This window comes from Haematobia irritans, chromosome 5 (assembly GCF_050003625.1).
Source record: "Haematobia irritans isolate KBUSLIRL chromosome 5, ASM5000362v1, whole genome shotgun sequence".
In the NCBI taxonomy this organism is placed as follows: domain Eukaryota; kingdom Metazoa; phylum Arthropoda; class Insecta; order Diptera; family Muscidae; genus Haematobia; species Haematobia irritans.
Window position 1 is genome coordinate 133,511,770 of NC_134401.1, and position 25,682 is coordinate 133,537,451.

General features: G+C 23.4%; 1 protein-coding gene across 1 annotated transcript in view; it reads right to left on the reverse strand.

Annotated features, from left to right (window-relative positions):
* Nucleotides 1-25,682, reverse strand: part of cv-2 (crosveinless 2-secreting protein) — a 234,315-nt gene that overhangs the window by 21,313 nt on the left and 187,320 nt on the right. The window contains exons 4-5 of the mRNA XM_075311125.1: nt 642-738; nt 388-570 (exon numbers count right to left, since the gene is read on the reverse strand). Coding sequence (XP_075167240.1) covers nt 388-570; nt 642-738 — 280 coding nt within the window. The remainder of the gene's footprint in view (nt 1-387; nt 571-641; nt 739-25,682) is intronic.

The window sequence follows — 25,682 nt, forward strand, 5'->3', positions numbered from 1 at the left end:
ACAGTTTTTTGGGGTGTTATTACAAGACAAGAGACTAACTTTAAGATACCCCTTTTAGGAATTTAAATGGACTATTTTAAGGAAGGTTGCAAAACTGTCAAGGACTACATCAAAAAATCAATTATGGAGTAATACATTATTGACAAATCAAAGAGGGGTCAAAAAACAATTATAAGCTGAGGTTTGTCGAAAAGTTAAGAGAATAAGGTCATGGCACTCAATGTGATAATAGAGAAATTCCTAGGTAAGTTTGTTTATTTTCTTATATGGCTAATCCAATTAGTGCTTTTTAGCGATTCAATTAATTTATATGATTGATATTTGATTAATTGAATTTATTTAATTTTTAATTTTTTTATCGTCTCTTGTTCATCTCTTCTTTCTTACCTTGACATGACGGACAACATTCTCCAGGTCTGGGTTTCGTCCATTGATTATTATCACACTGTGTATAGCATTTCATTTCGGTTGCAGTCACAACACTGCCTACACATTTGTATGATTTGCAAGGATCTTTTGGATCGGTCCATTCAGAACCACTGGGATACATTTGGCCATGGAACATACATCCTAGAATAAAAGAAATGGAACATATTAATAATTAAAAATGGCCATATAATAGTACAATATTTGTGACGAACCTTTACATTTATTACAACACGAATCGGAAGTTTTCTTTTCCAGTAAATAACATTCATCCATGGGCGGACAACTGCCTTCACATTTGACAAAACCATTCTGCAAGAAAAAAGAAAATGCGATATATTGTTAATAAAAAATATTCAAAATAAAAAAGGAAAGAAAACATAAAATAGAGCCATAAATTATGGTGATGCTATGCATACACTGAAAAAATATTGTCGTGAGCAGATATAAACTATGGAAGACTAAAACACATTTGACAAACATTAACGAAGTATTTCCAGTCTGGTGTTATAAAGGGTGGTTAAATTGTAAGGGCCGATGTTGAATGTGAACCAAACCTAAACGTCAAGTTTTTTTCCGAATTTTATTTGACATTTCTCTATTTCAGACTTACTCAATTTGAACCATGGACGTCGTGAATGGACAGAATGGTTCCAAGAAATGGCAACAGTGGATGATCAATTTTCGAAGAAAATCATCTTCAGTGATGAGACACATTTTCACCTCAGTGGATTCGTCAATAAACAGAATTGCCGCATTTGGGCGAATGAGAATCCAAGAGTGATTGTCGAAAAACCAATGCACCCACAAAGAGTGACTGTTTGGTGCGGTTTATGAGCTGGCGGCATCATCGGGCCGTATTTTTTCCAAAATGAGGCCTGTCAGGCAGTTACGTGCGTGGTGTTCGCTATCGTGAGATGATAACGAACTTTTTATGGCCCGAATTGGAAGATATGGATGTGGACGATAAGTGGTTTCAGCAAGACGGTGCCACTTGCCACACAGCTAACGAAACATTGGCTGTTTTGCGCAACAAATTCAATGGCCGTGTTATCTCACGTAATGGCGATGTCAATTGGCCGCCAAGATCATATGATTTGACACCGTTGGACTTTTTTCTTTGGGGTTATTTGAAAGAAAAGGTGGCTCTTTTGCGCAAAAAATTCAATGGCCGTATTATCTCATGTAATGGCGATGTCAATTGGCCGCCAAGATCATGTGATTTGACACCGTTGGACTTTTTTCTTTGGGGTTATTTGAAAGAAAAGGTGTACGTCGATAAGCCAGCAACAATTCAAGAGCTAAAGGATGAGATAATTCGGCACATTAACGGCATAGAACCTCCATTATGCCTCAGCGTCATCGAAAATTTGGACCATCGGATGAAGGTGTGCCACCGAGGTCGCGGCGCCCATTTGGCCGATATTTTGTTCCATACATAATTGAATAATACCAATATATCATAATAAAATAAAATTAAAATAATTTCCTAAATAGTTTGTGTTTTATTCAAAATCAACATCGGCCCTTGAAATTTTAACCACCCTTAATTTAACACCAGTCCTTGGAAGCACAATTTTGACAAAATTTTCTATAGAAATAAAAATTTGACAAAATTTTATATATAAATAAAATTTTGACAAAATTTACTATAGAAATAAAACTTTAACAAAATTTTCTGTAGAAATAAAATTTTGACAAAATATTCAATAGATATAAAATTTTGACAAAATTTTCTTTCGAAGTAAAAATTTTGGCAAAAATTCCTATAGAATAACATTTTCTATAAAAATTTAATTTTGACAAATTTTCTATAGAAATAAAGTGTTGATAAAATTTTCTACATAAATAAAATTTTGACAAAGTCTCTGTAGAAATAAAATTTTGACAAAATTTTCGATAGAAATAAATTTTTCACATATTTTTCTATAGAAATGAAATTTTGACCACAAATTGTAAAGAAATAAAATTTCGACAAAGTCTCTATAGAAATAAAATTTTGACAAAGTCTCTATAGAAATAAAATTTTGACAAAATTTTGCTATAATTTCATTTGTAAAGAAAATTTTGATAAAATTTTATTTCTATTAAAAATTTTGCCAAAATTTTACTTCTATAGAAAATTTTGCCAAAATTTTATTTCTATAGAACATGTTGTCAAAATCTTATTTTTATGAGACATTTAGTCAAAATTATATTTCTATAGAAAATTTTGCTAAAATTTCATTTCTAAAGAAAATTTTGCTAAAATTTTATTTCTATTAAAAATTTTGCCAAAATTTTATTTCTATAGAAAATTTTGCCAAAATTTTACTTCCATAGAAAATTTTGCCAAAATTTTATTTCTATAGAAAATTTTGCCAAAATATTATTTCTTACGAACAATACTTTTCACTATTGATAACTAAATAATTATTTCCCGATTTGCTGAAAGTCTGTTCCGATATGTTAATAATTGTTAGGCTTAGACGATTGTAAAGAAATAAAATTTCGACAAATAAAATTTTGAACAAAAATTTTCTATAGAAATAACATTTTACATATACAAGCAAAATTTTGACAAAATTTTGTACAGACATAAAATTATGGCCAAAGTTATAAATAAATAAAATTTTGACCAAAATTGTAAAGAAATAAAATTTTGACAAAATTGTAAAGAAATAAAATTTTAACATAAAATTTTGACAAAATATTCTAATGAAGAAAAATTTTGACAACATTTTCTATATGAATAAAATTTTGACAAAATTTTTTATATAAATAAAATTTTGAAAAATTTTCTATATAAATTTTGACAAAACTTTCTACTAGATGTGTGCGCGTGAGTGAAATTTCACATATTTCACATATTTGTTTTAATCCCTTTCACGAGACTTGCTTCAAATTTTATTCACGACTCACGTAAGTCATGCGTGAATCACGCTTGTCATGGCAATTTCGTGTCACGCGCACACCTCTACTTTCTACAGAAATGACAAAATTTTCTATAGAAGGAAAATTTGACAAAATGTTTTATAGAAGGAAAATTTGACAAAATTTTCTACAGAAGGAAAATTTGACAAAATTTTCTATAGATGGGAAATTTTGAAAAAATTTCCTATAGAAATAAAAAATTCACAAAATTTTCTATAGAAACAAAATTTTGACAAAATTTTCTATAGACATAAAATTTTGACACAACATTCTATAGAAATAAAATGTTGACAAAGTTAAACTAAAATTTTGACAAAATTTGTTGACAATTTTTTAACCTGCTAAAGTTTCTATAGAAATAAAATGTTGACAAAGTTAAACTAAAATTTTGACAAAATTTGTTGACAATTTTTTTAACCTGCTAAAGTTTCTATAGAAATAAAATTTTGACAAATTTTCCTACAGAAATAAAATCTTGTCAAAAATTTTAAAGAACTAAAATTTTAACAAACATTTTCTATAGAAATAAAATGTTGATTAAATTGTAAAGAACTAAAATTTTGACAAAATTTGTTCATAATTTTTTTAACCATCTAAAGTTTCTATAGAAATAAAATTTTGATAAAATGTTCTATAGATATTAAATCTTGACAAAAATTGTAAAGAATTAAAATTTTAACAAAATTTTCTAAAGAAATAAAATTTAGACAACATTTTCAATAGAACTAAAATTTTGACTAAAATTGTAAAGAAATAAAATTTTGACAAAATTTTCTATTGAAATAAAATTTTGACATAATTTTCTATCGAAATAAAATTTTGACTAAAATTGTAAAGAAATAAAATTTTGACAAAATTTTCTATAGAAATAAAATTTTGACATAATTTTCTATCGAAATAAAATTTTGACAAAATTTTCTATAGAAATAAAATGTTGACAACATTTAATATAGAAATAAAATTTTGCAAAAATTGTAAAGAAATAAAATTTTTGCAAAACTTTCTATAGAAATAAAATTTTGACAAAATTTTCTATAGAAATAAAATTTTGACAAAATTTTCTATAGAAACTAAATTTTAACAATAAATAATCCCTGCCAACTGCACTCAAATCGATTATTTTAAATTGACAACTGAAAGAAGAAATGTTTGCACAAAGATTTATTTCGGCAAAAGCCGACTATCATAAACCTTTTTTCGGAAGGTTCACTTTGGGTTTGGTGAACTACCTGAATTTGTTCTGATAATTGGTTGATAGTTTTGCTTCAAGTAGAGGATGCTGATGAGGAATGTGGTAATTCCGAAACGTGCGTCCATCCAACCATTTTGCAGTCTATTGTCCTCTGTTGGTTAAGCTACTCATACTCTTGAGATCAAAACATCAAATACAATTTTCTATAGAAATAAAATTTAAAAAAAAATTTCCTATAAAAATACAATTTTGACAAATTTTTCTATAGAAATAAAATTTTGACAAATTTTTCTATAGAAATACAATTTTAATTTAATTAAATTTTAATTTTAAGAAATAAAATTTTGCAAAACTTTCTATAGAAATAAAATTTTTGCAAAACTTTTTATAGAAATAATTTTTTTTGCATGGTCGCCATTAAAAACTTCGAATATGATCGCGACAAAGTGAATCTGATTCAAAAAATGCTGCCAGTTTGCATATTCTTGTTTATGATTACAACGATTCAACTTGCAAGAAAAAGTAATCCAATTTCATTTATAATCCTTAACCAAAAAAAAAAATTGCCTTTAGGTCTATCACCCCAAACCAATTCAATATAAAATAAATTTTGCCCGCAAATCAAATGATCATAAATTCACTTCAACTAACCACACATTTCGTGTTAGGTTTATAGACTTAAAGATAATTGCCAAGAAAGATATAACCAAGTGAAATCATATTTTATTATATCATAAAATACAAAACAACGAAACAAAGTGTTTAAATGTTATAGCCAAAAGATTTCTTTTAAAATCATCATAATTTAAATAATTTGTTTCGATGTAAACAATATTCAAAATTCAACGTACGCAAATGGTACTCCATACCAATTGGTAGGTACCGATCAACCTAGAGTACACATAAAACTACTGAAACTTAGGAAACAACAAAAAAATGCACACACACAAATAAGCATAAAACTCATACATATGCTTGGTTTTGTTGCTACATTGGAAAAAATGTTGAGGAAATATGAAGGAGTATGTAATCTAAATTTTAGAACAATTTACAGAATATTAAGAATAAATTTGTTTAAAATAAAGAAATTTTAATTACAATAAAGTTAATAATCTTTGATTTAAAATTATTTTTTTTTTGTATTAAATTTAGGTACCCTAGTTAAAGTCTTATGTTTTTTAAGTATAACGGGTATTAATTTTTTAGAGCTAGATAGCTTCCCAAAAAACGTCTTTATTTTTAAAACGAATACTTGTTTCCAAAACAATACTAGAATCCTTAATGGAAAGTCGCAATTTTTGGATCCAAGTAAATTATTTTTTTGAGTGTAGAAAACTTTATATTTTTGTCTACTATTACACCAACTAGCAAATTTGTTTTGCAATTGCTGCAAGCATTAGACCAACATACAAAAATGTAAAACTCTTGGAAAGATTCCTCTATTGCGTTCCTTAGACTTTTTTATAAAAAAAAGAGTATTACTTATATGTTCATATATATGGATGATAGAGGGAGGGGTATCTCTTTTTGTTGGACTAACAAAAAGGCCAAATGCAGCTGGCATGACGCACTTCATTTAATTTAAATTTTAAGCCGTTATTTCGTTTTTCCTAACAAGCCGTCATATATTCGGTGATTATAGCTCAAGGGCACAGTGGTATGAAATGAAGAAAATAAAAAAACAAAAACAAAAATTTAAAGCCAATAACATTAAAGTCCAAAATTATTTCTCTTAGTGTAACAGCTTTTAGAAATCGAAAGCCTCATTGTTAGATCGGAATCCTAATATTTTATATTATAGAGCATGAACCTAAAAAACGGTCCTTTTTTAAAAACATTTTTGACTCAAAATCCAAAACCAAATACTTATCGTTAGGTCAACATATTTGGATTCTTTTTTAGTGTACTAAAAATTTCGAACAAAAAAAAAACAATCTATAATTTTGAAGTCCACACCACGGTTGCCACTTGAGCCAAAAAAAAAATCTACCAAAATTTGGAGAAAATTTTACCAAAAACGACCAAACAAAAATATTGTTTTGCAAAAATTAACTTCTTCATAGTTTTATCAAAATTTAATTGCTATAAAAAATTTTGCCAAAATCTTATTTTTATGGGACATTTTGCCAAAATTGTGTTTCTATAGAAAATTTTGCCAAAATTTTATTTCTATAGAAAATTTTGCTAAAATTTCATTTCTATAGAAAATTTTGCCAAAATTTTATTTCTATAGACAATTTTGCGAAAATTTCATTTGCAAAGAAAATTTTGATAAAATTTTATTTCTATTAAAAATTTTGCCAAAATTTTACTTCTATAGAAAATTTTGCCAAAATTTTATTTCTATAGAACATTTTGTCAAAATCTTATTTTTATGGGACATTTAGTCAAAATTATATTTCTATAGAAAATTTTGCTAAAATTTCATTTCTAAAGAAAATTTTGCTAAAATTTTAATTCTATTAAAAATTTTGCCAAAATTTTATTTCTATAGAAAATTTTGCTAAAATTTTATTTCTATTAAAAATTTTGCCAAAATCTTATTTCTATAGAAAATTTTGCGAAAATATTATTACTTACAAACAATACTTTTCACTATTGTAAATTAAATAATTATTTCCCGATTTGCTGAAATTCTGTTCCGATATGTTAATAATTGTTAGGATTAGACAATTGGGTGTGGACCACGGTTGCCACAGTTGGAAAGTTCTACTAAAAATTGTAGTTTTTTTTTACTGTTTAGTAAATTGGTAGAATTCATGATGTTTTTGTATTTGCAAAGCATTCCTCTCTAACTAAGAAGTACTTCCAAATATTTCTATAGAAATAAAATATTGGCAAAATTTTTTATAGAAATAAAATTTTTACAAAAAATTTTGTTAAAATTTTATTTCTATAGGAAATTTCGTCAAACTTTTAATTATATAGAAAATTTTGTTAAAATTCTATTTCTATAGAAAATTTTGTAAAAACTTTATTTCTATTGCAAATTTTGTCAAAATTTTATTTCTATAGAAATTTTTGCCAAAATTTTATTTCTATAGAAAATTTTGCCAAAAATTTTATTTCTATACAAAATTTTGCCAAAATATTATTTCTATAGAAAATTTTGTTAAAATATTATTTCTTACGAACAATACTTTTCACTATTGATAATTAATTAATAATTGTTAGGCTTAGACAATTGGGTGCGGACCACGGTTGCCACAATTGGAAAATTCTACCAAAAATTTTAGTTTTTTTTTCTGGTTGTTAAATTGGTAGACTTCATGAAGTTTTGGTATTCTTCTCCAACTAAGAGGTACTTCAAAAAATTTCTAAAGAAATAACATTTTGGAAAAATTTTCCATAGAAGTAAAACTTTGGAAGAAAAAATCCCATAAAGATAAAATTTTGGAAAAATTTTCTATTGAAATAAAATTTTGGCAAAATTTTCTAAAGAAATAAAATTTGCCAAAAATTTTCCATAGAAATAAAATTTTGGCAACATATTTCTGTTGAAAAAAATTCCATAGAAATAAAATTTTGGCAAAATTTTCTATAGAAATAAAATGTTGGAAAAATTTTCTATAGAAACAAAACGTTGGCAAAATTTTCTATAGAAATAAAATTTTGGTAAAATTTTCTATAGAAATAAAATTTTGGCAAAATTTTCTATAGAAATAAAATTTTGGCAAAATGTCCATAGAAATAAAATTTTGGTAAAATTTTCATAGAAATAAAATTTTAGCAAAATTTTCTATAGAAATAAAATTTTTGCAAAATTTTCTATAGAAATAAAATTTTGGCAAAATTTTCTATAGAAATAAAATTTTGGCAAAATTTTCTATAAAAAAAATTTGGCAAAATTTTCGATAGTAATAAAATTTTGGCAAAATTTCCATAGAAATCTAATATTAGCAAAATTTTCTAAAGAAATAAAATATTGGCAAGATTTTTTATAGAAATAACATTTTGGAAAAATTTTCCATAGAAGTAAAATTTTGAACAAATTTTCCAAAGAAGTAAAATTTTGAAAAAATTTTGCTAAGAAGTAAAATTTTGAATTTCTAAGACATAAAATTTTGGCAAAATTTTCTATTGAAATAAAATTTTGGCAAAATATTTCTGTAGAAAAAATTTTCTAAAGAAATACAATTTTGGCAAAATTTTCTATAAAAATAAAATTTTGGCAACATTGTCTATAGTAATAAAATTTTGGCAAAATTTCCATAGAAATAAAATTTTAGCAAAATTTTCTATAGATACAAAATTTTGGCAAAATTTGGTATAAATATACAATTTTGCCAACATTTTCTATAAAAATAATATAAAAATTCTATACTAATAAAATTTTGGCAAAATTTTCTATAGAAATAAAACGTTGGCAAAATTTTCTGTAGAAATAAAATTTTGGCAAACTTTTCTATAGAAATAAAATTTTGGCAAAATTTTCTATAGAAATAAAACGTTGGCAAAATTTTCTGTAGAAATAAAATTTTGGCAAAATTTTCAATAGAAATAAAATTTGGGCAAAATTTTCAATAGAAAAAAAATTTTGGCAAAGTTTTCTATAAAAATAATAATAAAAATAATAATAATAAAATTGTTGCAAAATTTTCTATAGATATAAAATTTTGGCGAAATTTTCTATAGAAATAAAATTTTGGCAAAATTGTCTTTAGAAATAAAATTTTGGCAAGTTTTCCATAGAAATAAAATTTTGGCAAAATTTTCTATAGATATACAATTTTGCCAAAATTTTCCATAGAAATAACATTTTGGCAAAATTTTCTATAGAAATAAAAATTTGGCAAAAATTTTCTATAGTAATAAAATTTTGGCGAAATTTCCATAGAAATAAAATTTTAGCAAAATTTTCTATAGAAATAAAATTTTTGCAAAATTTTCTATAGATATAAAATGTTGGCAAAATTTTCTATAGAAATAAAATTTTGGCAAAATTGTCTATAGAAATAAAATTTTGGCAAAATTGTCTATTAAAATAAAATTTTGGCAAGTTTTCCATAGAAATAAAATTTTGGCAAAATTTTCTATAGATATACAATTTTGCCAAAATTTTCCATAGAAATAAAATTTTGGCAAAATTTTATATAGAAATAAAATTTTGGCAAAATTTTCTATAAAAAAAATTTGGCAAAATTTCAATTGAAATAAAATTTTAGCACAATTGTCTATAGAAATAAAACTTTGGTAAAATTGGCTATAGATATACAATATCTATTCTATGGAAAATTTTGGCAAAATTTTCTATAGAAATAAAATTAAAGATTTTGGAATCTAAAGGACTTCTTTACAATAAAGAATTTTTTATTAAAAGATGTTAATGGTATTTGCTTTAAAAAATATTTTCATAAAATGTTGGATTCTTATGTTTAAAATTGTTGTCTTAAATTTAGAGTAGTGTATTGTTTACAATGCCCTCATCCACAAATCAGCGTATACACCAATTGATGATACACAATGATGGACGAATTCATCACTTTCTGAATTTTCGAAGATAATTTCCCTCAATTCAGAGAAAACTCATTTCTTTTTTGGTTTTATAAAGAACATAGAAATCCCTCCCAAAAAACATGTAAATAATTCCACTGTGCCCGTTTTACACTTTAATAAGAAATTATTACCAAAAAACAAAAAGCTAGAAACAAAATCTGAAAACTCTAACGATAACTATTTTGTATGATATACGATCGCCAGACGGCCACTTGAGAAATATGGTGAGATAAAGACGCTTAGAAGACGAAAGACGTACCAAAAAAAAAGAGATCTAAGTTCAATTTCAACCAGAGCTCGTTTAATAAGATTTATGCAAATTGCAAATGATTTTTCTGCTGAACAAAATCCACATAAATAAATTTTGATAGATGCCTAGAGTTTATGTCTTAAATAATATTCACAAAAATATGATAAGAAATACAAGCCGTCTAGCAGAAAAAAACACAACGAAAAAAAATCGAAACCACTTCAAATGATCTGGAAAACAACTCCACTAGCAGAGATTAGTTCGTGCGTGTATGTTGAGATATGAATTTGGTTAATGTTTGATTTCATAATTAAATGAATTTATTCAAATATGCTTAGGAAAAATTCAACGAAACTATAAATCATTTTTGTAAATGGTCGAAATAAGCTAACGACATAGGTGATATGGAAATTGTTATGGAAACTGGGACGCTGTTATGAAAAAAAAAAACTAGCGAATGAAAAAATATATGCGTATATATTTAATAAGACGAAATGAAACATAAGAATGGAATATTTATTCAGAGTCAGATGTCCTTATCACTATGGCGAGGTGTCTGCTATGTAGTTGACTAGAGATTTTCTTCATAAAATACACTGAAGTTAAGTTAGGTTAATTATATTGGCTGCCCTTTTCAGGCCTGCATTCAATCCATTGTGATACCACAGTGGTGAACTTCTCTCTTGGCTCAATGACAAGGGCCCTCCGTTTTATACCCGAGTGCGCACAGAGTTTGGCTACTTCTTTTTCAATCCCAATTTCGAGCGAAATTGGGATTGAACCCATACATGGCAGGCATACTAGCAATTGCACCAATAATAACAACTTTAAATATTTGAATAGAAAATCTGTGATCGGGATTAAAATATGTTATCCCGAAAAAATTATGGTCATCATCCGGTAAAGTCTTCCGCTGAGTAAATTCTTAGAAATCAGTCGAGAAGGTTTGGACTGCTCCTTGATCTCTGGTATATACCGGGGGTTCCATATTTCGTCGACTGTCACGAAACGACCAAACATTATGGTCTGAAGTGAAGAAACTTTGCTATCCTATCACGAAAATTGGAAATCTGGAGCTATTTGAGATCCACAAAGAGATGTGCCAAATATAGTGTGAATCGGTCCATGTTGTGCAATCGCCCTCACATAGAGCGGTTTCTCGATTTGACTTCATGGAGACACCTCAATATTTCTTCGTTTTGGCTGTTAGAACTAGTTTAGGTCCACATAGAGATGTACCGAATATGGTATATATCGGTCCTTTTTTTGGTATAGCCCCCGATCGTCCGATTTGACTTCTTGGCCTTCTAGACACCGAAATGTTTATGCGATTTGCTAGATATTTCAAATGTAGAGGTACTCAAGGCACGGTCGCCACTCAATCCAAACTTAATTTACAAAAATTTGAAGAAAATTTTACCAAAAACTACCAAATAAAAAATTATATTTCTAGTTTTTCATTTCTATAAAAATTTGTATCAAAATTTTATTTCTATAGAAATTTTGTCAAAATTTTATCCGCAGAGTAAATTTTGTCAAAATTTTATTCCTATAAAACAATTTGTCAAAATTTTATTTCTATAGAAAATTTTAAAGAATTTTTATGTCTAGAGTAAATTTTGCCAAAATTTTATTTCTATAGAAATTTTGTCAACATTTTATTACTATAGAAATGTTTGTCAAAATTTTATTCCTAGAGAAAATTTTATCAAATTTTTGTTTCTATAGGAAATTTTGTAAAAATTTTATTTTTATTTGTCTTTATATTTTATTTCTTTATTTCGATAAAAAATTTCGTCAAAATTTTATTCCTACAGAAAATTTTATTTCGATAGAATATTTTGGAAAAATTTTATTTCGATAGAAAATTTTGTCAAAATTTTATTTCTATAGAAAATTTTGTCAAAATTTTATTCCTATAGAAAATTTTGTCAAAATTTTATTTCTATAGAAAATTTTGTCAAAATTGTATTTCTATAAAAAATTTTGTCAAAATTTTATTTCTATAGAAAATTTTGTCAGAATGTTATTTCTATAGAAAATTTTGTCAAAATTTTATTCCTATAGTAAATTTTGTCAAAATTTTATTCCATTGTTTCTGTTATTTTTTACAATTTTATTCACATAAAAAATTTCGTCAAAATTTTATTTCTACAGAAAAATTTATTTCGATAGAAAATTTTGTCAAAATTTTATTCCTATAGAAAATTTTCTCAAAATTTTATTTCGATAGAAAATGTTGTCAAAATTTTATTTCGATAGAAAATTTTTTCAAAATTTGATTCTTATAGAAAATTTTATAAAAATTTTATTTCGATAGAAAATCTTGTCAAAATTTTATTTCTATTGAAAATTTTGTCAAAATTTTATTCCTATAGAAAATTTTGTCAAAATTTTATTTCATTTAAAAATTTTGTTTAAATTTTATTCCTAGAGAGAATTTTGTAAAAATTTTATTCTTATAGAAAATCTTGTAAAAATTTTATTTCTATAAAAAATTTTATTTTTATAGAAAATTTTGTCAAAATTTTATTTCGATAGAAAATTTTGTCGAAATTTTATTCTTATAGAAAATTTTGTAAAAATGTTATTTCTATAGAAAATTATGTCAAAATTTTATTTCGTTAGAAAATTTTGTCAAAATTTTATTTCTATACAAAATTTTGTCAAATTTTGATTCTTATAGAAAATTTTGTCAAAATTTTAGTTCTATAGAAAATTTTGTCAAAATTTTATTCATATACAAAATTTTGTCAAAATTTTATTCCTATAAAAAATTTTGTCAAAATTTTTTCCTAGAGAAAATTTTGTCAAAATTTTATTTCAATAGAAAATTTTGTCAAAATTTTATTTCTATAGAAGATTTTGTCAAAATGTATTTCTTATAGAAAATTTGAAAAAATATGATTCTTATAGAAAATTTTATAAAAATCTTATTTCGATAGAAAATTTTGTCAAAATTTTATTTCTATAGAAAATTTTTAAGAATTCTTATTTCGAGAATAAATTTTGTCAAAATTTTATTTCTATAGAAATTTTGTCAACATTTTATTATTATAGAAATGTTTGTCAAAATTTTATTCCTAGAGAAAATTTTATCAAATTTTTATTTCTATAGAAAATTTTGTAAAAATTTTATTTTTATTTGTCTTTATATTTTATTTATTTATTTCGATAGAAAAATTTGTCAAAATGTTATTCCATTATTTCTGTTATTTCTTATAATTTTATTCCCATAGAAAATTTCGTCAAAATTTTATTCCTACAGAAAATTTTATTTTGTCAAAATTTTATTTCTATAGAAAATTTTGTCAAAATTTTATTTCTATAGAAAATTTTGTCAAAATTTTATTTCTATAAAAAATTTTGTCAAAATTTTATTTCGATAGAAAATTTTATCAGAATGTTATTTCTATAGACAATTTTGTCAAAATTTTATTGCTATAGTAAATTTTTTCAAAATTTTATTCCATTGTTTCTGTTATTTTTTACAATTTTATGCCCCATAAAAAATTTCGTCTAAATTTTCGATAGAAAATTTTGTCAAAATTTTATTTCGATAGAAAATTTTGTCAAAATTTTATTCCTATAGAAAATTTTGTAAAAATTTCGATAGAACATTTTGTCAAAATTTCGATAGAAAATTTTGTCAAAATTTTATTCCTATAGAAATTTTTTTCAAAATTTTATTTAAAAATTTTATTTGTATAGAAAATTTTGCCAAAATTTTATTTCTATAGAAAATTTTGTCAAAATTTTATTTCTATAGAAAATTTTGTGAAAATTTATTTCTTATAGAAAATTTGACAAAATTTGATTCTCATAGAAAATTTTGGCAAAATTTTATTTCTATAGAAAATTTTGTCAAAATTTTATTCCCATGAAAATTCTGTCAAAATTTTATTTTTATAGAAAATGTTGTCAAAATTTTATTTCTATAGAAAATTTTGTCAACATTTTATTCATATAGAAAATTTTGTCAAAATTTTATTTCTATAGAAAATTTTGTCAAAATTTTATTCATATACAAAATTTTGCCAAATTTTATTCCTACAGAAAATTTTGTCAACATTTATTTCTTATAGAAAATTTGAAAAATTTGATTCTTATAGAAAATTTTATAAAAATTTTATTTCGATAGAAAATTTTGTCAAAATTTTACTTCGATAGAAAATTTTGTCAAAATTTTATTTCGATAGAAAATTTTGTCAAAATTTTACTCCTTAGATAATTTTGTCAAAATTTTATTTCTATAGAAAATGTTCGCAAAATTTTATTCATATACACAATTTTGTCAAAATGTATTCTTATGGCTAATTTTGTCAAAATTTTATTTCGATAGAGAATTTTGTCAAAATTGTATTCCTATAGAAAATGTGGGAAGTTCCTCTTAGAGAAATATTTTGCAAAATCTACCAAAACATCAAAAATCCTATCAATCTGCCAAACAATAAAAAATCTACCATTTTTGGTAGAATTCTACCAACTGTAGCTAGCGTGACTGCAGGTCCACAAATAGGTGTACCGTATATGGTGTGTATCGGTACATGGTTTGGTATAGATCCGATTTCCCGATTTAAATTCTTGGGGGTCTAGACACCCCAAGTTCTGAAATTCAAAATATAAAAATATTTTCTACAAACATACAGTTCCAACCACTTAGACCTTTGGACCTACAGTTTGACTACTGAGACCTTTTGGCTAACAATTCTTCCACTTAATACATTTAGGCCTAGCGCGGAAACTTTTCATGTAACCTCAATTCATAGTCTTTCCGTGATAAAAATAATCAAACAAATCCCTGCTATTTTGTTGAGGTCCCCTGGCTCCCCTATAGATTTCTCCACTTTAAATTAAAAAAAAAATAACGACAATAAAAATACTTAGCAATTTATTAATGGATTAAAATATTAATGGACATTTTATTAAATATTTAAAAAAAATTGCAATATCTATTTGTTGCTGTACTTATTTGTTTTATTTTATTTTTGCTATTACCACGATTTCTCTGGTAATCTTAAACAACTGTCGTTTCAGATTTATTATGACTCTACTATGGATTTCAACGCTTAATTATGGTTTCACTGTTAAATATGGCAACAAAGTCAGTCACTTAGTCTCCCAAAGCATAAAGGCACAACCAAATCGAAAAAAAAAACCTACATAATAAAATAAAGCAATAGTCCAAGCCCGAGATCAAGTGTTTTGGAAGCATAGTTAAGAGGAGCCTGCCTAGGTGGCAATGTCTATTCGCTACGAGGATTGGTGGGGAGGGGCCTTGGAGGTTGTCGTTTTTTTTTTCGTCATATTTGGAGCAGTCAGTCAGGTGCAAAAATGAATTCCAAATTCTCAAGTTTAAATTCAATGCAATGCGAAATTGCCACATAAATACAGGGGCAAATGAATGCTCTAGAGCACGTATGGGTGCTGGGTAGCTGTTGACTGGTACTTGCTGCACTTCCATGATCTATACGATTGAGTTTAGGCCACATTAACCAAGTGTTAGCTGTTTTATTTTATTTTTTTTTTGTTTTTGGTTTATGCATGCAGTTGTTCTATTGACTTGTTTGTGGTAATCGATCAACTCTAAAAGCGAAAATACCATTCGTTCCACGTCCATAACACCACAAACTTTGAGAGAAGAAACTAAAAACAAAAAATAGCGAATACTTTGCCAGCTACAAAAAGATTTATTGAAGTAACACAAAATTATTTTTTATTTCAAATCTATGGCATTATACTCCGTGAGCAGCACTACAGGTAGAAGCAATAAACTAAAATTCCTTATAATTCGTACAACATTTAAATAGGTTTTTGTACCCTATAGAATAGACGTAGTAAATTCGCCATTTGATTTGAGACAGAAACAGATATTTTATTAAAAATTTAATTAAAAAAAATTTAAAAAAGTCTGCTAAAGTTCAAGTAAGACTCCGAATTTCAAGAGACAAATGTGAGCCAGTTTGGTACTTGGGATTTGTCTTTGACTCTAAACCAGTAGCTACATATGAATGCCCACTCTGGTGGATCATTACGAACAATCAGAATCATATACGGAATAATCAGAACTGCTCTCCGACACGTATTTATGGGGGTTTGCCCATCTGACATTTGCAGAAAATTTTACCAAAAAACTATCAAACAAAAAATCTTATTTTGCAAAATTATATTTTTATAGAAAAATATGTATTTTTTTTTCTATCGAAAATTTTGTCAAAATTTTAATTCTTTAGAAAATTTTGTCAAAATTTTATTTCTATATAAAATTTTTCAAAATTTTATTTCTATAGCAAATTTTTCTCAAAATTTTATTTCTATAGAAAATTTTTCTCAAAAATTTAATTCCATAGAAAATTTTGTCAAAATTTTAATTCTATCGGAAATTTTGTCAAAATTTTATTTCTATAGAAAATTTTGTCAACATTTTATTTCTATAGAAAATTTTGTCAAAATGTTATTTCTATAGAATTTTTTGTCACAATTTTTATTCTATAGAAAATTTTGACAACATTTTATTTCTATAGAATTTTTTGTCAAAACGTTATTTCTATATAAAATTTTCTCAAAATTTTAATTCTATAGAAAATTTTGTCAACATTTTAATTCTATAGAAAATTTTGTCAAAAACTTTATTTCTATAGAAAATTTTGTCAAAATTTTATTTCTATAGAAAATTTTGTCAACATTTTAATTCTATAAAAAATTTTCTCAAAATTTTATTTCTATAGAAAATTTTCTCAAAATTTTATTTCTATAGAAAATTTTGTCAAAATTTTAATTCTATAGAAAATTTTGTCAAAATTTTAATTCTTTAGAAAATTTTGTCAAAATTTTATTCCAATATAAAATTTTGTCAAAATTTTATTTCAATAGAAAATTTTGTCAAAATTTTATTTCAATAGAAAATTTTTCTCAAAATTTTATTTCTATAGAAAATTTTTCTCAAAAATTTAATTCTATAGAAAATTTTGTCAAAATTTTATTTCTATAGAAAATTTAGTGGAAATTTTATTTCTATAGAACATTTTGCCAAAAAATTTTTCTATAGAAAATTTTGTCAACATTTTTTGTCTATAGAATATTTTGTCAAAATTTTATTTCTTTAGAAAATTTTGTCAAAATTTTAATTCTATAGAAAATTCTGTCAACATTTTATTTCTATAGAATTTTTTGTCAAAATGTTATTTCTATATAAAATTTTCTCAAAATTTAAATTCTATAGAAAATTTTGTAAAAATTTTAATTCTTTAGAATATTTTGTCAAAATTTTATTTGTATAGAAAATTTTGTCAAAATTTTATTTCTGTATAAAATTTTGTCAAAATTTTACTTCTATAGAAAATTTTGTCAACATTTTATTTCTATAGAATTTTTTGTCAAAATGTTATTTCTATATAAAATTTTGTCAAAATTTTAATTCCATAGAAAATTTTGTCAAAATTTTAATTATTTAGAAAATTTTGTCAAAATTTTATTTCTATAAAAAATTGTCTCAAAATTTTATTTCTATAGAAAATTTTTGTCAAAATTTTTATTTCTATAGAAAATTTTGTAAAAATTTTATTTCTATAGAAAATTTTTCTCAAAAATTTAATTCTATAGAAAATTTTGTCAAATTTTAATTCTATAGAAAAATTTGTTAAAATTTTAATTCTATAGAAAAATTTGTCAAAAATTTAATTCTATAGAAAAATTTGTCGAAATTTTATTTCTAAAGAAATTTTTGTCAAAATTTCAATTCTAAAGAAATTTTCGTCAAATTTTTAATTCTAAAGAATTTTTTGTCAAAATGTAATTTCTATAGAATTCTTGTCAAAATTTTAATTTAAAGAATTTTTTGCCAAAATTTTAATTGAAGAACTCTTAGTTGGAGAGGAATATTTGGCAACCTCTACCAAAACGTTAAAAATTCTACCAATCTACCATTTATGGTAGAATTCTACTGAATGTGGTAACCGTGACTCAGACCCTAAAATATAATGGTCGGTATAGGTCCATCCGTCAATTCCACATCAAGTATTGTTCTGAGACCCCAACACACCGGTGAGTACACGTCCGTCCGTCCATCAATCTGATTAAACTACTCCAGCTTCGGAACAAACCTAAATTTGCATATACATTTTTTATAAACGTAGATAGAATTTTGAGAAAATTAAAACTTGGAGCGAATATTTTCTATAAATTTTGCCGAAATTTTATTTCTATAGAAAATTTTGTCAACATTTTATTTCTATAGAAAATTGTGTCATAATTATATCTTTGTACATAAATTTTTCAAAACATTGTTTTAAATAGAAAATTTTGTAAAAATTTTATTGTCAATTTTTTTTTTCGATAGAAAATTTTGTCAAAATATTATTTCGATAGAAAATTGTGTCAAAATTTTATTTCTATAGAAAATTTTGTCAAAATTTTATTTCTATAGAAAATTTTGCCAAAATTTTATTTCTATAAAAAATTTTGTCAGAATTTTATTTCTATAGAAAATTTTGTCAAAATTTTATTTATATAGAAAATTGTGTCAAAATTTTATTTATATAGAAAATTGTGTCAAAATTTTATTTCTATAGAAAATTTTGTCAAAATTTTATTTATATAGAAAATTGTGTCAAAATTTTATTTCTATAGAAAATTTTGTCAAAATGTTATTTCTAGAGAAAATTTTGTCTAAATTTTATTTCTATAGAAAATTTTGTCAAAATTTTATTTTTATAGAAAATTTTGTCAAAATTTTATTTCTATAGAAAATTTTGTCAAAATTTTATTTCTATAGAAAATTTTGTCAAAATTTAATTTCTATAGAAAATTTTGTCAAGCTTTTATTTCTATAGAAAATTTTGTCAAAATTTTATTTCTATAGAAAATTTTGTCAAAATTTATTTCTAATAAAAAAAAATTGTGAAATTTTAGTTTCTATAGAAAATTTTGTCAAAATTTTATTTCTATAGAAAATTTTGTCAAAATTTTATTTATATAGAAAATTTTGTCGAAATTTTATTTCTATAGAAAATTTTGTCAAAACTTATTTCTATAAAAAAATTGTGAAAATTTAATTTCTATAGAAAATTTTGTCAAAATTTTGCCATAATTTTATTTATTTAGAAGATTTTGTCAAAATTTTATTTCTATAGAACATTTTAACAAAATTTTATTTTTATAGAAAATTTTGTCAAAATTTATTTCTATAGAAAATTTTGTAAATTTTTTTTTTTTGAAAGAAAATTTTGTCAAAATTTTATTTCAATAGAAAATTTTCTTAAAATTTCATTTCTAGAGAAATTTTTGTCAAAATTTTATTTCTATAGAAAATTTGTCAACATTTTATTTCTATAGAAAATTTGTCAAAATTTTATTTCTATAGAAAATTTTGTCAAAATTGTTTTTATATAAATAAAATTTTGCAAAATTTTATTTATATAAAAAATTGTGTTAAAATTTTATTTCTATAGAAAATTTTGTCAAAATTTTATTTCTATAGAAAATTTTGTCAAAATTTTATTTCTATAGAAAATTTTGTCAAAATTTTATTTCTATAGCAAATTTTGTCAAAATTTTATTTCTATAGAAAATTTTGTCGAAATTTTATTTCTATAGTAAATTTTGTCAAAATTTTATTTCTATAGAAAATTTTGTCAAAATTTTATTTCTATAGAAAATTTTGTCGAAATTTTATTTCTATAGAAAATTTTGTCGAAATTTTATTTCTATAGAAAATTTTGTCGAAATTTTATTTTTATAGAAAATTTTGTCAAAATTTTATTTCTATAGAAAATTTTGTCAAATAAGTTCATCTAAATTAAATTAAATTAAATCAGCTTGTTAGAATTAGAAGATTTCTGAGTGAGGGTATATTTATGTCGGTTTCCTTTGTTTAGTTGTTTTCTAATCATTAGACTTTTTCACTTCTTATATGAAAATATTACCAGTAATGTATCCATAACATATTGAGTCATAATAATCCAATACTTGACATCAGTATGACTTACTGTCAAAATCTGTTGTTAAAAACAGATATATCTTAGATATATCTTTCAAGCTCGAGGGCTTTTTAAAAGATTTTATTTATATTATTTATTTCTATAGAAAATTGTGTCAAAATTTTATTTCTATAAAAAATTTTGTCGAAATTTTATTTCTATAGTAAATTTTGTCAAAATTTTATTTCTATAGAAAATTTTGTCAAAATTTTATGTCTATAGAAAATTTTGTCAAAATTTTATTTCTATACAAAATTTTGGCAAAATTTTATTTCTATAGAAAATTTTGTCAGAATTTATTTCTATAAAAAAAATGGTCAAAATTTAATTTCTATAGAAAATTTTGTCAAATTTTTTTTTATTTAAAAGATTTTGTCAAAATTTTATTTCTATAGAAAATTGTGTCAGCATTTTATTTCTATAGAAAATTTTGTCAAAATTTTATTTCTATAGAAAATTTTGTCAAAATTTTATTTCTATAGAAAATTTTGTCAGAATTTATTTCTATAAACAAAAAAATTGTCAGAATTTAATTTCTATAGAAAATTTTGTCAAATTTTTTTTTATTTAAAAGATTTTGTCAAAATTTTATTTCTATAGAAAATTTTGTCAAAATTTTATTTCTATAGAAAATTTTGTCAAAATTTTATTTCTATAGAAAATTTTGTCAAAATTTTATTTCTATAGAAAATTTTGTCAAAATTTTATTTCTATAGAAAATTTTGTCAAAATTTTATTTCTATAGAAAATTTTGTCAAAATTTTATTTCTATAGAAAATTTTGTCAAAATTTTATTTCTATAGATAATTTTGTCAAAATTTTATTTCTATAGAAAATTTTGTCAAAATTTATTGCTATAAAAAAATTGTGAAAATTTAATTTCTATAGAAAATTTTGTCATAATTTGATTTATTTGGAAGATTTTGTCAAAATTTTATTTCTATAGAAAATTTTGTCAAAATTTTATTTCTATAGAAAATTTTGTCAAAATTTTATTTCTATAGAAAATTTTGGCAAAATTCAATTTCTATAGGAAATTTTGGCAAAATTTAATTTCTATAGAAAATTTTGTCAAAATTTTATTTCTATAGAAAATTTTGTCAAAATTTTAGTTCTATAGAAAATTTTGTCAAAATTTTATTTTTATAGAAAATTTTGTCAAAATTTTATTTCTGTAGAAAAAAATTGTGAAAATTTAATTTCTATAGAAAATTTTGTCATAATTTTATTTATTTAGAAGATTTTGTCAAAATTTTATTTCTATAGAAAATTTTGTCAAAATTTTATTTCTATAGAAAATTTTGTCAAAATTTTATTTCTATAGAAAATTTTGTCAAAATTTTATCTCTATAGAAAATTGTGTCAAAATTTTATTTTATAGAAAATTTTGTCAAAATTTTATTTATGTAGAAAAATTTGTCACAATTTTATTTCTATAGAAAATTTTGTCACAATTTTATTTCTATAGAAAATTTTGTCAAATAAGTTTTAAATTAAATCAGCTTGTTAGAATTAGAAGATTTCTGACTGAGGGTATATTTAAGTCGGTTTCCTTTGTTTAGTTGTTTTCTAATCATTAGACTTTTTCAATTCTTATATGAAAATATTACCAGTAATGTATCCATAACATATTGAGTCATAATAATCCAATACTTGACTTCAGTATGACTTACTGTCAAAATCTATTGTTAAAAACAGATATATCTTAGAACGGCAATTTTCTTTTGTGATTTAGTTGCATAAATATGCATAATTTAACATATAAATGTTTTCCAAGCGCTTGTTTTTTGTTTTTTCTTCCCCAAATCATGGAAAGATTTTATGTTATGATATTTTTTCTATTCATTATTGTTATTATGAATTTTGATTTTTTTTGTTGATGGAAAACATATTTTGAGGTTTTGCTCTAATTTTAGGTCGTTGTTTTTTTGTTGTTTTTGTGCATGTGCCATTATTTCAATTTTCATTGTTATTTGCAGTGTAGCTCACCTTGGGGCGTTAGCTAATGATAGAATAATGCAATGCAATATTGAGACAAAAACGAAAAAACTAAAAATATTTTCAAATCATAAACCATGATCACATTTTGATCACAGGCTATAGAACAAATTGCTTATGAGTTGCATAAATCATAATGTAACAAATGGCATAGTTTACATCAATCTCAAACTTCAAGTGGAATTTAATTAAATTTTATGTAGCTGTCTTGCAAACAAATAATAAGATAAAAAAGGCTTAAATGAACTTGGCATTTTCAAATGAATCATAGACTTAAGATTTCAGCTTAGTTTAAATTTTATAGACTTGTAGTCTTAGGCCAAATTTTAGTTTTCTCAAAATCCTACCAATGTTTATGAGAAATGAATATGCAAATTTAGTTTCATTTCGCAGCTGGAGTAGTTTCATCAGATTGACAGATGGACGGACGTATAATCACCGCTGTGTTGGGGTCTCAGAACAATATTTGATGTGTAATGGACGGACGGACGTATCCCAACCATTATATTTTAGGTTCGGAGTCATGGTTGTCATATTCCTCTCTAACTAAAATGTACTACAATTTTGTCCAAATTTTATTTCCACAGAAAATGTTGTCAAAATTGTACTTCTATGGAAAATTTTGTAAACATTTTATTTCTATAGAAAATAGAAGTATATCTTAGTTAGAGAGGAATATGACCCTAAAATATAGCAATCGCTATATGTCCGTTCGTCCATTCCACATCAAGTATTGTTCTGAGACCCCAGCACAGCAGTCTAATAAAACTACTCCAGTTTCTTATTACGACATACAATTTACTAAAAATTTTATTTCAATAGAAAATTTTGTCAAAATTTAATTTCTATAAAATATTTTATTTGTTTTTTATTTGATTTTAGGTCGAATCTTTTGTTAGAATAATAAATTCACGTTTTTTCAAGCTCGAGGGCTTTTTAAAAGATTTTATTTATGTTTCCCAATATTTCGCGATCACGTTATTGCATCGCTTCCTCAGGGGTCTACAATAGATTTATAGAAATTACATTTCATAAATATCACAGTATTAAACATTTTATAATTTAAATAAGTCTAAATATTAATTATACAAATTATAAAATGGTTAACACTGTGATATTTTTGAAAAGTAATTTCTAAGGAAGCGATTCAATGTCGTAATCGCGAAATTTTGGACAAAATAAATAAAATATTTAAAAAAGACCTCGAGCTTAAAAAAAAACATGAATTTATTATTCTAACAAAAGGTCGTCCAAAAATCAAATATAAAACTAATAAAATATTTTATAGAAATAAAATTTTGACAACATTTTCTATAGAAATAAAATTTTGACAAAATTGTATGTCGTAATAAAAAGCTGGAGCAGTTTTATTAGAATGGCGAACGGACGTGTACTTACTGCTGTGCTGGGGTCTCAGAATAGAAATAAAATTTTGACAAAATTTTCTATGGAAATAAAATTTTGATAAATTTTTCTAAAGAAATAAAATTTGTTATTGTTGTTTTTTTTTCTTTAATCATTGTTGTAGTTTGTTTTTTTATTTCAGCTTAAAACCATGCATTGACTAAACTACAAGTGTAGCTTAACCAACAGAGGAAAAAAATGTTTGTCTAATTTATTTGGGCAAAGCCATATAGACTGCACGATGGTTGGATGGACGCACGTTTCGGAATTACCACATTCTTCATCAGCATCCACTACTTGCAGCAAAACTATCAACCAATTATCAGAATAAATACAGGCAGTTCATTGAACCCAACAATGAACCACACTTGAACCTTCCGAAAAAAGGTTTTACATGATAGCCGGCTTATGCCGAAATAAATTCGTTCAAACATAACTCTTTTCCCTTGCCACCGTCAAATCATTGATTTAAGTGCAGTTGGCTGGGTTTATTTTTGGGCGTGCTTTTTAACAAAATTTTCTAAAGAAATCAAATTTTGACAAAATTTTCTATAGAAATAAAATTTTTACAAAATTTTCTATAGAAATAAAATTTTCTATAGAAATAAAATTTTGACAAAATTTTCTATAGAAATAAAATTTTGACAAAATTTTCTATAGAAATAAAATTTTCTATAGAAATAAAATTTTGACAAAATTTTCTATAGAAATAAAATTTTGACAAAATGTTCTATAGAAAAAAAAATTTTGACAAAATGTTCTATAGAGATAAGATTGTGACAAAATTTTCTATAGAAATAAAATTTTGATAAAAATTTTCTTTAGAAATAAAATTGTGACAAAATTTTCTATAGAAATAAAATTTTAACACAATTTTCTATAGAAATAAAATTTTGACACAATTTTCTAAAGAAGTAAAATTTTGACAAAATGTTCTATAAGAATAAAATTTTGACATTTTTTTTTTTAGAAATAAAATTTTGACACTATTTTCTATAGAAATAAAATTTTGACAAAATTTTCTATAGAAATCAAATTTTGACAAAATTTTCTATAGAAATAAAAATTTGACAACATTTTCAATAGAAATACAATTTTGACAAAATTTTCTATAAGAATAAAATTTTGACAATTTTTTAGATATAAAATTTTGACAAAATTTTCTATAGAAATAAAATTTTGACAAAATTTTCTATAGAAATAAAATTTTAACAAAATTTTCTATAGAAATAACATTTTAACACAATTTTCTATAGAAATAAAATGTTGACACTATTTTCTATAGAAATAAAATTTTGACAAAATTTTCTATAGAAATAAAATTTTAACAAAATTTTCTATAGAAATAAAATTTTGACACTATTTTTTATAGAAATAAAATTTTGACAAATTTTTCTATAGAAGTAAAATTTTGACAAAATTTTCTATAAGAATAAAATTTTGACAATTTTTTTAGAAATAAAATTTTGACACTATTTTCTATAGAAATAAAATTTTGACAAAATTTTCTATAGAAATAAAATGTTGACAAAATTTTCTATAGAAATAAAATTTTAACACAATTTTCTATAGAAAATGTTGACAATATTTTCTATAGAAATAAAATGTTAACAAAATTTTCTATAGAAATAAAATTTTAACAAAATTTTCGATAGAAATAAAATTTTCTAAGAAATAATATTTTGACAAAATCTTCTATAGAAATAAATTTTGACAAAATTTTGTATAGAAATAAAATTTTGTCAACATTTGCTATAGAAATAAAATTTTCTATAGAAAAAGAATTTTGACAAAATTTTCTATAGGAATAAAATTTAGACAAAATTTTCTCAAAATTTTATTTCTATAGAAGATAGAAATAAAATTTTCTACGGACATAAAGTTTTGACACAATTTTCTATAGAAATAAATATTTGAAAAAAAATTCGTAGAGAAATTTTTCAAAAATGTTCTATAGAAATAAAATTTTGAAAAATATTTCTATAGAAATAAAATTTTGACAAAATTTTTTATAGAAATAAAATTT